Here is a 15678-nt window from a genome sequence, read left to right as displayed (position 1 = left end):
GGTCTCACTTACACTTACTGCTATAACAACCAAGGTCAGGTACCTTCATTATTTGCCCCATTGGAGGGTCAGAAATGGAAAAGCGTAGAGGGGTCCCACCTGTGGGGAGGAGCAGACAGGACGGGTGACCCAAAACTGACCAACAGGGTGTTCCATCCCATCTGCCCCGTGCTCAGTATAAAAGCTGAGGGATCAAAGGCTCAGCCTCTTTCTTCAGTGGCTGACATCTGAGGAGGACCCTGTCTGTTCATCTGCCTTTAATCCCAATCCATGCATTCCTGAATCCAGTCTCTGAGTTCAGCTCCCATCCGTCACTGAGTCCAGTCAGGGACTTTCCCAGACCCTGCTGGTGATGTGATCATCATCCTGAGAGCTTGATGTGGTTTTGTATATATTGTATGTATTTCATGATTTTCTTATTAATATCATTATCTTTTTGTTATTTTCTTAGTATTTTATTAAAGTAGTTTAGTTTCTTTTGAACTCTTAAGTCTCTCTTTCTCTCATTTGTCTTTCACTTGGGAGAGAAGTTAGCGTTTGTTAGTTTCAATGGCCAGCCCAGCCCAAGCCACGATGATGAGGTTGGTCTCTGGCTGTGTTAAGAGAAAGACGTTGGATAAAACTGGAAACCAGTAAGAGCTCGTGGAGGAAAATATGTGTGTATATCCCTGCTGGCGTTTTTAGACTGGAAGCATCCTGGTAACAGAGGAGCACTGTGGTGCCTGTTGAATTGCATTCTCTTTCAGACCAGGCGTGCAGAGCTGGTGCTGAGACAGTGACAAGCAGTAATGGTGTAGGAAGGAGAAAAATCAATTCCTTTCTTTCTAGGGCTGGCTCTCCGACTGAAAGGAGCAGACTGGGAGGAGGCTGCCAACCATGATGCTGCTTCCATATCATCAAAAGGGATGAAGCTGTCTTACAGAGTCAAAGGTAAGTATGTAATTCAGCTTTATAATGGTGTAGGAAGGAGAAAAATCAATTCCTTACTTTCTTTCCAGGGCTGGCTCTCCGACTGAAAGGAGCAGACTGGGAGGAGGCTGCCAACCATGATGCTGCTTCCATATCATCAAAAGGGATGAAGCTGTCTTACAGAGTCAAAGGTAAGTATGTAATTCAGCTTTATGTTTAGGGAGTGACTGTGGTGGCCTAAGCGGTGTATGAAAACAAACTAACCAACTACTTTTTACTTTTTAATCATTATTTATAGTCTTTCATATAATTAAGCTGATTTTTTTTCCCTAGTCTACCTTTCTGTGGTGGCTTAGTGCTACTGAAGAGAGGCCACAGGCTGGCCTTCCGAGGAACCCCAATGCAAAAATGTGGGTGTAGGAATGAGTCAGCTTTGCTTCACTCACATGTCTATCCCTTCTCTTTCATGGTTTGATAGGTCTGTACATGCCATCATTGGAAACTCTCGTTCAGCTGAAATGACACCTTTGGTCAACTGACATTTTGAAAATCCCTTCTGTATTTTTGACTGTATTAATACTATTGTCTCATCCTTTCTCATTAGCAGATTTCAAAGCCCTCTCTTAAGAGTAGTGGCATTATCCACTGTAGCTGGCTGCATGGGGGAGGAAGATTTGTTCCAGGTGACAGACAGGACAAAACCTCCCAGTTTTGGTGACCTCCAGTCCCAGCACCTGGATTCCTGAGCTTGTCACTTAAAGGTGAGCTCCCTATTGCACCCAATTCGGCAAACTTGCTCAGAGCACAGCCTCCAGCTCAGTTGCTCATCCAGCCCATGCATCGAGTAGATTATTACTGGGAGGACTGGAAGAGGTTATTCAGGCAGAGAGACATGGACAACATTCACCTGGGGGGAGCTCTGGCTGCACCAAGCACCCTGTGCACCAAAGACATGTCTGTGCAGGCTGTGGGACACAAAGCTGAGCAGCGATGTGAAGCGCCTTTGAGTTTTGTGCGGAAAAGGGGCTTTACACCATCTCCATTTATGGCAACACTGCGCAGCCGCTGGGTGCGGCCCGTTAATTCCACACATGAGCAGATTCATCACCCTCTCCCACCACAGGGTGTGTGCCCAGAGCCGGATGGACCAGCCTGCAAGCTGGTAGCCATCCCAGTGTCATTCCTCAACACTGCTCGTAGCCCTGAATCTCTCTCATCTCACAGTTGTCAAGAGCCGAGACCCTATGGCTTACTTTTTGCTTTGCTGGCCATCATTTTTGCCAGGCCAGCACAAGCAGCCCTTCCTCTGGCTGGGAAAGCAAGGTTTTTCAAAAGGATGCGTTTATTCTCACCGACTAGAAGGATCAGAGAGTAGGACCAAGAAAAAAAATAACTGTGGTGCGCTGTTTGGATCCCAGGTCAGTCTGTGCACTTGAGCAATGGGCTCAGCACTTCCCAGTGCCTGCACCGTCAGTGTCCCCTCTGTGAGGACAATGTGCCATGCCAGCTTGGGAGTGACATGTTGTTGGGTTCAGCTGACATCTGTGGGATTTAGAAGCACATGACACTTGCAGTTTGTCTTCCTTTTCAAAACAGGTGATGGATGGCTTAACCCACCCCTTGCAGTGTTTTTTCCCAACTGATTTACTCAGTGGCTTGTAAGGTTCTGAGTAGTAAAAATTTATAGTCTTTTTCTTGGGAAGGAAGACACTTTCTTACTACACGTAATGTTTTCTACAGCTATTCTCATTATTTGCATTAATGCAGATCCTTGCTTGTCAACCTCAGCAAACTGCTAATGACAATGCATTCCTGAAATTAATTGTGGTGGGTATGGGTGTGTTTGAGTATTTAAGTTGCTGCTTTTTGTTTTCAGTCTTGTATCATGAGAGAGGTCACATGGGGGTGAGCTTCCACTTATGTTTCTTATTTAGGGTGATGAGAGCAATGGCACTACAATATTTTTACATTTCTTCTTCAGCCCAATTCAGCCATTTTAATGTCGTGTCTGCTCTTTGCAGCTGTGTCTGAGCAGCTGCTTTGTTACTGCCAGCCTAAAAAAAATAGTCTTTCTGCTGAATGGTTGTCATCCAGCAAAAAGACGCACCAAAAATATCTTCCAATACCTATTTTTCAACTCTTACTTTATCTGCTACCACATTACTGATTATTGCCTCTTTTTAAAATTATTTTTGTGCCAAAATCTAACTGTTACTCTGTGAATTTCCTTCCTGTTCCAGATCTCTGATCAATATCATGTAGATATGTGAGTGGCTACTGGGGCATCACAGTCTTTGCATTTTGCCGTTATCAAATGCTAGGATTCTTCGTGTGGTTTTGAAGTTATGACAGACCATTTCTATAATATCTCTGGTTTTACTTTCTTTTGTTTTGCCTGATACGTCTCCAATGAATGAAAATTGAGAATTGGGGTTAAGTGCTTTAGAAACAAAGAACATTCCCTTTAAAAGATACGTTTTTAATCAAGATACTTCAAACTTATTCACACGTGCTGGAAAATAAATGATTTCAAACACTTATATTAAAAAATATAAAAAACATTTTCTATGTTAATTAAAGTACAGAATTGCTATCCTGAATTACAGTGATAGAGTAATTCAAAATGTCTATATATACACCTACACATAGGCATATGTGGCAACTTGAAAACCTGAGAGAAAACGTGTCTCTAACACAAGGTAATGCATTTGCTTTGCGTCTTTGTGCACATAAAGAATGTGTTTTGTGTCCTTTTTCTTAATGACACGGAGTGTATCCGCTCCCTGAGATGAAGCAGTGAACAGCAGCAGGTACTGTTAATAGCTTGCTAAGATTCAGAACCAACAAGTTCTACACAGATCAGCTGTAGAATTAAAAAAAAAAAAAAAAAAAAAAAAAAAAAAGAAAAAAAAGTGGTAATAACCATCCTTCTTGAATAAATGAATATGTTTTCCAAATGCAGGTGCTGAGGACAAGCAGCTGTCTCTCCTCTGCCCTTCCACTCAGGCCAACCTCCGTCTTGATGCTGGTGGAAAAAGAAGGAACGTGGCACAGTTCGTTGCAGAGAACCAAGGCTGCTGTTACGTCTGAGCAGTGATTTATAATCACAGCAGATAAAACCTGCGTGTCCATCTCCCACGTCTCACATCTAGGACACCTTCTGTCATATTATTCAGAAAACCTAGAGGCAGAAATCAAAGCTGAAGTAAGTAATTATCCAGCACTAGCTTCCTGTTAAATGCATGTGCATTTGCTTAGCTTTTCAAAGTTCCTGCTTTTGTCAGTTTGCTTTTGCAGTGAGTTCAGTGGTTGGTCTGAAACATGTTACAGAGCATCTTGGTCCCCTGTAGATTGTGTGTGGAATGAACTGGTGGATTCAGTGTGGTAAGTGATGTGAACTCCACACCACTTGCAAATACGTCCAGGTAATCGCCAGTTCTTAAAGAGCATCTTGACGTACTTCTTAAATTTTTCCCCCATGAAGAAGTAGATGACTGGGTTGAGGCAACAGTGGAAAAGACCGAGGATTTCTGTTACCTGGGCAGCATAGTCCAGACTCCTGCTCACTTGACAGTCTCTAATGAGTCCCATCATTTCCAGCAGTTGTAGGAAAATAACAATGTTGTAGGGGGTCCAAAAGAAGAAAAACACGATCATGACAGCAAAGATCATCCTCACAGCCTTATTCTTTTTCTCGTTTCTACAGTGAGATAATGTTTTAATGATCATGGCGTAGCAAAATGTCATAACTATAGAAGGGATTATGAGCCCTAAAATGTTGATTTCCAAAGTGGAAAAAAGTTTCCATGTCGTGAAATTGCTTGGATATATCGGCTTGCAGGTGGTATAATTATGTTCGTTAAAAGATTCTCTAAATACAAGTTCTGGAACTGAGGCTGAAAGAGATATTAGCCATACAACAAGGCTAGTGATTAAGCCGTAGAAGGCAGTCCTTGCTTTCAAGGAAAACACTGCACGAACAATTGCCAGGTATCTGTCTATGCTCATAAGCATGATAAAAAATATCCCGCTATAAAACCCAACCAGGTAGATCCACGAAATGATTTTACACCAGGGAGTTCCAAAAACCCATTGGTCTATTGTGTAATAAGACCAGAACGGCAAAGATACAACAAAGAGCAGATCTGAGATGGCGAGGTTTAGAAGGTACACATCAGTCATGCTCTTCAGCCTCTTGTATTTGAAGAGGACCACAATGACCAGAATGTTTCCCATGAGCCCCACCAGGAACACTAGGGTGTACAGGACGGGTAGGAAGGAGGCTGCGAACCTCTTGACGCTTTCCTTACTGCATGGCTTGGGAGCATCGTTGTAATTCTCGTAATAGTCATAGAAGGTTGAGAGTTCAGCTTCAGAGGACTCTGTACTTGAAGAAATCATGTCTGGTTTTTTCCCCAGTTCCTAAGAAGGAAAGAATATAAAAATGTCAAGGACTTTCAGTCTGTGAAGACCGTGTGGTTACTCCGCAAGCCTGAATCACTAGCAATGACTAACTTGCAGTTCCAGCACACTTCTCATTACAGGTTTTTCAAACACTTCTTAAGCATTATGGGATGCATATGCATACTTGCTAAGTATCTTTAACATGCACGTGCTTAGTCCTTGCAGCACCATGCAACTTGGATGGTGGAAAGGAAAGTAACATGCACGTGCTTAGTCCTTGCAGCACCGTGCAACTTGGATGTCAAGCACACAAAAGGCTGTTCAAATGGTGGAAAGGAAAACAAATAGGAATGAAAGATACGGACCACAAACATCAAATCAGAGAGGGATAATTCCCGTGTGGAATAAAGCAAAAAGCAAAGACACTATTCATAGCAGTTCAGGATTTCACCCACCTTTCCGGTCAGGCAAACATCACTGTAAGAGGACAGTAATAAAAATGCATCTGACTCTTCCTTCTAATGAAACTACAGTTACTGAAAGATGACATGAGCTTTCAGTAAGTGCTGTCTTCAGTGGCTAAATGAATAACAGGAATTTGTTGGTTTTGTATGTATGTTCTTTTCTAATAGGCAGAGACAGAGTTTTAAGTGATGTTACTCCAAGGCAAGTAACTTGGGCACAGTTTGAATATATTATTGATGTGTATTTACATCACAGCAAGTGCCATTTTTTTTACCCTAACATACCGGAATTTTTCTAAGCCTATTTTTTCCCCTTTGTCTTTATTTTTATGAATGGAAAGCAGAAAAAAAGTGAGTATCATTGCTTTATTTGTCTTTGCACTGTTTATTGCTGCAACGTAACAAGGAACACTGCCTATCTTTAACCTGACCCCTACTGTGTATAGTCCCAGGCTTGATACCTCTCCAGCCCACGGTTCTGTTCCATTACACACACAGAGGAATTTAATCAGAATTACAGGTCACAGGGACAAAACTGTCTGACACCAGTGGTCTAGAGGTGACAGCTTTGCAACAATTGCACCTACACATTACCTGAATCTAACCTAGGTTCAGCATAATATTTAAAACTTAAATATTTAAGTAATTAAAACCGAAAACATACGCTCACATAATGCACATAAAGCCATTTCTGATGATGCAGAAGTTCTTAAAACTGCTTAAAAATTACCTGAACAGCAACAAAAGGTAAATGAAAAAACATTAGTCACACACATGATGAGTGTACATGTCAGCAACTGTATTTTGTGGATTTTACCTTTTCTCCTCCTTTCTTCTCGGATGATGTGAAGAAGCTTCTTTGCTCTAAGGGTGTAGAATCACTTGTCACTCACCAGGTAGCTCTGTCGGGGAGGTGCTGTCTACACAGCAATATCCAGCAGCTGCAAAAACCAGATGTCACAAGGTAGCTGTGTCTCTTAACGGAAACTTCGTACTTCCTTACAGATTGTATCACAAGTGGTTCTCTCCTCAGTGCTCATCAGAGATGATCCTTTAAAGTCAGAAATAAAATTAAAGACATAATGTGGAAGGAAATGCAAAGTTTCCACTGGCAGCCCGATCACTGAGTTAAAGCAGCTTCATCTGACCCAATAATCATTAAAAGTGGATGCTGCTAAGCAGCTCTTATTCAACAGAAACCTTGTTCTTTCTTATGAGCTGTAAAATGCATCTTAATCTCAGAAGAAAATAATCTAAGGATCATCTGTAGTGAGTGGAGAGGAGGAAGGCACTTGGTGGGTGTGTGTGAGGTGTGCTTCTAGTCCCGTTCTGCCAGATAACTAATTTTGCAACTTGCAGTATGTAATTGTAGAAGAAAATATCCGTATAGACTTAGCGTAGGGAAGGCTCCTTTTATCCATTGCTCTTTGATCTTCCAAGCTCCTGCTTACCTTGCTAAGAAAGGAAATGAAGGCATGTTAATTCACACTCCCTTTTTGCTTGATGTCTCCCGTAGCGGGTTTTCCATACAGCAAATCTACCTCCTACCACTGACTACAAATGGTAATAGTGGTCAAAATATCAAACGAGAAGTAGAAGGCTTACATGTGTGTGTGGTGTAAGGGCAGAGGCTGCGGAGGTTTACCATGGGTTTTTGTCACAGCAGGAAGCTCAGTAGCTTTTATGAATTTCTCCTGAGAGTGTGGTGGGCCCTCTCTGTCTTTTGGGGGACCCTGGGACGGGAGAAGAGAGCACAGAGGACTATGTGCTAGCCAAATGGGATGGGTTTGAGTCCTGCCAGGAGAACAGCTGTGCTAGCAGCTGGCAAGTGCTGCTCTCCTCTATGTCCTAGAAGAGGCTAGCCAAGCAGAAGTAAAAGCCAGTTCTCAACAGGAGAGGCTGCTTGCTTGTTCACAGGAGAAATTGAAGAGTCACTGACAGAAGCAGAAACAAGAAAGGTACAGGAGGTGGCTGGGAGGGTAGGAAGGATCATAGATCTCACTCCAGGAGGAGTGAGATTTCTTCTAGGTAGACCTTCAGTGTTATTCCACCCCCAGGTATAGCTTTTCTTTCAGGTAGGCTGTTTGCTGCTATCCTGTATGCCTCTGGCATTGTTACTTTGCCCAATAACTTACATTTGGCTGAAGTGATGTGAAGCCAGTATGAGATGTCTTCATGTTTTCATGTTTCACCAGAATAAAGTAATTGTATGAGAAGTGGCTTCTCGGTCATCTTTCGCAAGCTGCATCTGAGGAGATTTTAAAATCTGTCACTGGGAGATGTTCCTCTGATGTAGGTTATTGCTCTGCAGACCATGTATGTCTTCTCTTCAGTTTACTAGCAGTTCTTTAAAGATGTGAACATCAGCTGAGCATGCAACACTGGGGTACCAGTTTCATCAGCTCTTTTCACAGAAACCAGAAGCTGTTCCTCTTTGCTGTTCTTTTGTCCATGTAAGGGCCTCATTAATCTCTTCTTTGACGTGTTGTTGCACTAGAGATGTAAGTTCAGCTCCTCACCCACAATAACAATGACATAAAATCTTTAAGTACCTGCTTTTCAGGAAAAAAACACCTCTTGCTCTGTAGGCATTGTTCTTTCTTAGTTTTGGCTTTAATGCTTTTCTCTCAATAAACAACTCTGCGTCTACGTGCCTACCTTGTCCCACTTGTTATTTCCTACTCCATCGAAGTAGGTGTCTCTTTTGAATTTCATCACTGGTGATTTTTCTTGATTTCCAGATGAAGCAGTGAATAGAATTGAATCCAGATGCAATCTCTCCTCCACCCTCTGAGAACTCTTCTTGATTAAGGGATGATTCCCCATCAGCCATAACCTTTTGGCGCCTGTCGACCTCTCCTTAGCACACACGCCACACTTCAAATACACTTCTGATCTTTCAGTCGTAATTGATTGATTACCAGGGACCAAGTCTGGCTTATAGGTACCAAGGATCTATCTGGCCTCTTGCCCTTTGCCCAGCTCTTCCTTGGAAGAAAGACTTTAAAGTAACGAATGCTTCCGATGCAGCTTTCTCAACCTTCTTGCCTCGGGTGGAAAGCTGGGCTGCTACCACTAGAGGAGCAGTGCAGTAAAGGCTTCGTTCAGTGTGTGTGGCTGTGGTGAGGTGAGGAGAAAGGGCACTGTCCTGCAAAGCAGCAGTTGAATTGCTGAAGCCTGCCACGCGAGAGCCTGCGGGTAAAACCGCAGAGAAAGACCAAAAGAAAAAATCTCTGAGCAAATGAGACAACGCAGGAAAATGCTGGTGCGAGTGAAGATCCTGCAATGGCTTGAAGAGAAAGAAGAGTGAAAGGGGCTAAGTGTAACTGTTGTCTGTAGTGGGAGAACCTTGAAGTCCCCTTCTAACAAGATGGTGTAGTTTTTTTCAGCTCCTCCTCAGAGAAGAACCTGGCAGAGACTAACAAAAGGGGGATGGCAGGAGATCACGAAGTTAAAGCGAAGGGGGGAAAAGATCTCAATGAGATGTAGAGGACGTTGCTGTAATACCAACAGGTTAGCAGGGGAAGGGGAAAAGGAAGAAGACGACTTACCTCTTTACTAGATGATATCACATGTGTGGCCCTGACTAAATAGATCACAAGAGTGCAGAAAAGTGGACCAAACCTAATCAGCCTGACTGGGAGGAGATTAACCTCTTACATGGGATGGGGAAGGGGGAGGCACGTTAAAACCAACAGAAGGGAACTTAATAAAAGCAAAAAGCAAAACAACCCAAACCATGAAAAACTTGCTTCTTGGCAAAAGATTATTTCAGCCACTCCCATCTTTTACAGAAAGTCTTGTCGTTAACTTGCTGTTTTACAGGATGCATAAGAGTCTTTCCCAAGAAAGGACTGGAGATAAGTGTTTATGTAACTCACTAGCTAGGCTGGGAGATACCACTGATATACCACTGCACCATCCCTTCCCTCTGATATCACCATGGATAGGTGATTCAGAAGTGTTTGTTAGAAAAGTCCTCATCCAGAAGAGACTGCCTGAGGAGAGAGGCAGATGACAGCAACTAAAGATAGCCAACTATTACAAAAATCAGTATTGTGACTGATTGTGTGGATCAGCACAGGATCCAGGCTGCCAAAGTCACAGTTGGGCAAACAATTGCCTTTCTGAACAAACTGTCCTCTCTATCAGGTGACCAACCCCTTCTTGCGTGGTCAGGCCATGTGGAGTTCTTCTTTTACAATTCAAGTGAATTTGAATTGCAGTTTGCACATCTGTGGTTCCAATCCTTGCTTGTTAGCAAAGTGTTTGTGCCACCTAGTCATCATGCAGTTCTTTTCCTCGTCATTTTTAATTTATTCAAAATTTCCTGGGCATAAGTAAAACTGCAGCAATCTGACAGAGAACTAAAAAAAGGAAAGTGAATTAATTTCCTAGTTTTAGAGACAACCACTGTCTACCCTGTTGTCCCAGGTGATTCACTCATAGTTTACCTCAATCTTTTTGACTGTATAAACCCTTTGGTTAAGACAGCTGCTTGGGTTGACAAGCAAAAGATTTAAGCCTAAAAGGGGTTTTCTTTGCTTAACACTGTTAAGTTGCAATTCCCCATGACTTTTTTTTTTTTTCTTCTTCCAGTGGTTCTGTTCTATGCACTCTGGTGTTTGTAAAAATTTTGTGAATGGTACTGGCCACCATTTTCCTCACCCTAATTTGCTTCCTTTCCACATGCTGTGCTTGCAAAGCTGCTATATCCAGAACTCCTCATAAAAAAAAGAACTGAAACTTCAAACCTCAAATATGACAGAAACAGTCATTTTGTATGCTCAGTTTTACTTAACATAAAAATCACTGATGCAAAAACCATGAGTTGTATTCTTTATAAATGTGAAATGACTCTGTGAGGAGTTTTCTTTGTCTTGCTCAGTGATCTATCGAATGTTCCCAAGCTGTTTGTACAGGAACAGGACAAATTTGGGCTTTTTCCATTCTGAGGAGCAGTCACACCTGAGATATAATTTTTTTTTCTTTTTTAAATTTCCCAGATATCACCTAACCATCACTATGATGTCCCTGTTAAAGGCTGGTCTCTCTGAAGAAAAAACAAAAAAAAAAAGAGAAAAAAGCAAGGCAGCAGTGAATAGCAGAGGTCTCTTCAGGCCAGTTTGTTTGATGTTTATTGTGATGAGTTTAGATACAGAGGGATGACGACGTTCTGGCATAAAGGCTTGGATTTCTGTTTGCTTTGTGGTAGTGCCCCCAACTCTCAAACACTGTAGTTGTTGGTAGCCTCCAAAAGCGTAGTAAAAGACTGGACTGTTTAGATACAGAGGGATGACGACGTTCTGGCATAAAGGCTTGGATTTCTGTTTGCTTTGTGGTAGTGCCCCCAACTCTCAAACACTGTAGTTGTTGGTAGCCTCCAAAAGTGTAGTAAAAGACTGGACTGAGCCCTGGAAGAGGCTGCCCAGGGAGGTGGTGGAGTCTCCTTCTCTGGAGACATTCCAAACCTGCTCTGGGTGGACCTGCTCTGGCAGGGGGTTGGACTAGATGATCTCCAGAGGTCCCTTCCAACCCCATGTGATTCTGTGACTGGCAAATATCTCCACAGTCTCTCCTGCCATTTTACTCAAGTGGTGGTTGTGACATAAAGGAAGACAGAAAAACCAAAGAATTTGGAGAGCATCAAGAGTGAGACAGAACCAATACTTACTCTTATCAGTTAGTAATCGTCTGTGTTTGCTGAGACCCAGACACTGTTTTCACACGGTAAAAGCTGTTCCACTGCAAGTCCTCTTCAAAACAAGCTGTACAGCCAACTCACGTCACGTTCAGTTCACTTTTAGTAGCAGGGGAAAGCACTCAGGGCACTGAAATAAATCTGTGATGGCAACAATAACAGGTTTGCGTTGGAACATCTCTCTGGTCTGTGTGATTCACAAGATATTCTGACGTGTTTTGTGAATTGTTGGTGAAACTGTTTGTAGTTAATTTAACATTCGCAGGGTCGCATTCACACAATAACAACCAGCAACTAAAAAAAAAAAAAAAAGGAAGAAATTTATGCTTTCTTCCAGAATTGGCATGTAGTGACTGTTTTTTCTTTTTGTAAATATGTTTTTCACACTCTGTACTTGTTCATCGATGACTCCAGCTGCTACACTGGCACGTCCTCCTTTACCATGAATGACTTTTGATTCTGAGAGAGTTTAATAATGCCACCTTCTGGTGGAAGTGCAAGGAAAGCATAGACACTAAAGATGGGCAGAAGAAATGATGGAGTGAGCTTAGGATGGAGGGTCCTGCCTGAGCAAAGGTAATTACAGGGACAGTGAGAGGTTTTGGTGACTCTGGAAATCATCATAGAATGGTTTTGCTTGAAAGGGACCTTAAAGATTATCTAGTTCCAACCCCCCTGCCATGGGCAGGGACACCTCCCACTAGGGCAGGTTGCTCGAAGCCCTAAAATAAAATATATATATATATATATATATATATAAAATACTTGGCTCCAGGTGCTGTCAGCCTTGTGTAAAAATATGTGTGCTACTGCCTATAGTTGCCTTTTCTGAATCTGACTTGATCTGTAAACTCTGGGCTGTGCCTTCACTGTTGTCTTTATGGTAGGTTGTACTTTGTCCATTCCTGAAACTTGAGTCACCAGGAGATCTGGAGAGCAGAGACCAGAAATGGGGACCAAGAAGAAGGAACTGAACAAGAAACCAAGTGATGGTGAGCCTTAATGATTCAAATGAGGGCTCCCTTTGAAACTATCAGCTGACAGCAGTACAAGGATACCTGTTTCCCAAGATAGGACCCCAAGGGGGAGAGGGGCTACAATAAAGCAAAAACTCACTGGAGAGGGGCTCTGAAGCCACTCGTGGGGTATGACCTGGTCAAATTTTAGTCAGCTCTACTACTGCCATCTACAAAACAGACAAACCTAGACACCTTCCCTCTGGAGCAAAGAAATGTGCTGATGAGGGTCCTTTATCTGTACCAGGAGGTCTAGCAAGGTGTCCCTAGGAAGCGCTGAAAAGTGATTCCTGTACGTGCTCACCCAGTTCCCCATCCCTGAGTGGTTTTTGGCCATTAGCTATACTGCTTGAAGCCCTTCCAGTGGGAAATGCTCCCCATTTCCATGTGCTCCTGTATAAGAAAGGGAATGGCAAAGGACTGTGGATGAAGGTGGTGCCACAACCTGCTCCAGGTGCCTCTTAGACATATCATTTCCTTCTGGTTTGCTCCTACCTGGTTGGAGCCCTGAAAGTAACAGGAGCTGCCCCTCAGGGTTTCAAACAATTCTTATCTGTAAGGAACTGTGCTTGTAAAGTCACTGGTGTAGGGAATTGCACGTAGAAATAGCAGCATGTGTCTGGCACTAGAGGGAACTCTCTTGTCAGCAGACGCGTGGAGCATCTCCTGTTCTGCTTCATCAGCTTCCTCAGTGTCCTCTGACGCGCCCGGCAAATCATGGCCATCGCAAACTGTGGTGTCATTTCTTTGTGTCACAGGTGCTGCTGGTTTTAACTTTAATGTGGTAAACGTAGCATTTATGGGGTAAATGCAAACTTTTGTGGGAGAAATGCAGCTTCTTTCAGTTGCCTGTGTATCCTGACATAGGGATCTGCATGTGGCTGGACTGCTAGGGAAGAGTGACAAATGCATATAACCTATTGGAGACTTTGTTTTCCACCCCAGCCAGTTTCTGGCTGCTCCAGTTACAGGTGCAGTTGGCAAGTGGATAATAACATAGTGAAGAAGCTGTGCCCAGTGTCCTTGCTGGAATTCTCTGTCCCGTTCACTGACCTCTGCCCTCGGTGACGTGAAGTTGATGTGCTGCTTCCTGCTGATGGAAGGATTGCAGCTGGGAATTTGGTAAGTGCAAACTGTTTTTCACAAGCAAACCGGTTTCCCCATGTCCAATAGGAGCTATTTTACAGCATTTCTTTAGGGAGAGGAATGACAAATACCACATATTAACTATATGTATTTGTATATTGAATATTAGTGCAGTTAACAAAATTATACGTATGTGTGTATATATATAGGTGGGTATTTTTTTCCCATATTGAATACAGTGTGTTAACACTAACACTGCAAAACTCAGGTCTTGAGGTTTGGGTGTGTATATGTTGAGAACCAAGCTCTTACAGTAGTTACCAAGTAAATCAGGAAGTTCTTATTAACAATGGCAGCAGAATTATTACCAACTTCAACAGAAGCTCTATGTATGTGACAGGTCTCAGAAGCCATCCTTTAACAGATATAAATTGCTCTCAATTTTAGCTACAGTTACCCTGCATGGGCAATAACTGCAGAAGAAAATTGTTACCAGCCAGGAGCTGCAAAAGCAAAGGTGGGCAAAGATACTGCAACTTCTAAAATTTGAACTTGACAACAATACAGCTGGTAACTGAGTTTTTCTTTGGAAAACTCACCTGTGTTTGGGACTTGCAGGGAGGGGGCTTGTCCCCTTTTTGGCAACAGCGTGTCCTGCTAGGGCAAGGGTTTTGTACTACCTACCATATCTCAGTGAGGGACCTCACAAAGGTGATAAGAGACAAAATGTAAATGACTGAACCCAACCCGTAACCAGTGCATTTATAAATAATTTCTCTGTGAAATATAGCCTTAAGACTTCAGACTACCCTGAACCAGGGCTTCAGATCCACTCCCAGCAAATTCTAAATCCAACAGAAATATGTGGCTAGTGACTCCTTCTGATGCCAGTGCTGGAAACTGCAGCTTTCACCGCTGAGCAACTTCCCAGCTCAGCAGGATGCTCTGACTGGCTGCATTTCTAATTTTTTGTACAAGTTAAAAACCCCAAAAGGTCAATGAAGAGAATTCAAAGCAGCCATGCTCAGCTAAAAAAATGACGAAACACAAATCCTATAATTTTGGGACTGTGATGTGATATTTAAATGAGAAAGATTTGCAGTGGCACCTAAAAAAGATACCGATGTCCATGTGTCTCACTGCAAGCAGTTTGGCTAAATATGTTTCTTGCTCATTCTATTTAAAAGTAGAACATGAAGTATAGTTATGAACCTGCAGAGAAAAACTGGATTCAGGTTTTACTAGTTCCTCAAACTGTAACCCAGCTCAAAAAGATTTATGTTAAGTGTCAGTGTGATTCTCAAACAGGAAAAAAGAAGTTGATCGTGATGAAAAAATACAATGCAAAGATAGCTCACCACCCCTCAAAACCCCAAAGCCCAATCCCCCCACCAAACCCAGAGATTTCCTGACCAAAATACTGTTCAATGGATAGATATAACAAGTGTGTGTGCGTTTTCATGTGTAAATTGTAACTTGCTAAATAAGCAAGAGTCTATCCTTAATTCATGGCAGATGGAAAGGTTTTCTCCCATCCTGAGAGTGGTTACTTTCTCCAGTGTAATGGGTAGGAACTGGGTGTTTCTAGTCCCCCGGGATATGCTGATCCAGTCTAAGGATATATGCAGCATTAGTACTGTTCACAGAAAAGTGTATAGGCTGGAGAATTGGGCAGAAATTCAACCAGGGCAAGTGTAGGGTGCTGCACCTGGGGAGGAAAAACCCCCCTGCACCAGGACAGGCTGACCTGCTGGAGAGCAGCTCTGAGGAGAAAGACCTGGGAGTCCTGGTGGACAATAGGATGTCCATGAGCCAGCAATGTGCCCTTGTGGCCAAGAAGGCCAATGGCATCCTGGGGGCATCAGGAAGAGTGTGACCAGCAGGTGGAGGGAGGTCATCCTGCCCCTCTGCTCTGCACTGGGGAGGCCCTATCTGGAGCACTGGGACCAGTTCTGGGCTCCCCAGTTCCAGAAGGACAGGGAACTGCTGGAGAGGGGACAGCAGAGGCTACAAAGATGATGAGGGGCCTGGAGCATCTCCCTTATGAGGAAAGGCTGAGGGACTTGGGTCTCTTTAGTCTGGAGAAGAGAAGACTGAG

At 43.0% G+C, this 15678-nt stretch overlaps 1 protein-coding gene and 1 long non-coding RNA gene across 2 annotated transcripts; one reads left to right on the top strand and one right to left on the bottom strand.

The window, feature by feature from the left end:
* Positions 1-1552: 1552 nt before the first annotated feature.
* Positions 1553-13594, top strand: LOC106887731. Its single transcript, XR_001411950.1, has 4 exons — positions 1553-1670; positions 3872-4114; positions 12366-12470; positions 13440-13594. It is a non-coding gene; the product is annotated as an uncharacterized LOC106887731 (long non-coding RNA).
* On the bottom strand, positions 4103-6679 carry CCR4 (chemokine (C-C motif) receptor 4). The gene is made up of 2 exons (XM_014941395.1): positions 6595-6679; positions 4103-5331 (listed from the first exon to the last, which is right to left on the bottom strand). Exon 2 carries the CDS (start codon positions 5308-5310, stop codon positions 4234-4236), a length of 1077 nt encoding a protein of 358 aa, XP_014796881.1. The 5' UTR covers positions 5311-5331; positions 6595-6679; the 3' UTR covers positions 4103-4233.
* Positions 13595-15678: the final 2084 nt, after the last annotated feature.

This window comes from Calidris pugnax, unplaced genomic scaffold (genome assembly GCF_001431845.1).
Source record: "Calidris pugnax isolate Ruff unplaced genomic scaffold, ASM143184v1 scaffold23, whole genome shotgun sequence".
In the NCBI taxonomy this organism is placed as follows: Eukaryota; Metazoa; Chordata; class Aves; order Charadriiformes; family Scolopacidae; genus Calidris; species Calidris pugnax.
This window is presented reverse-complemented; position numbering and strand designations above follow the sequence as displayed.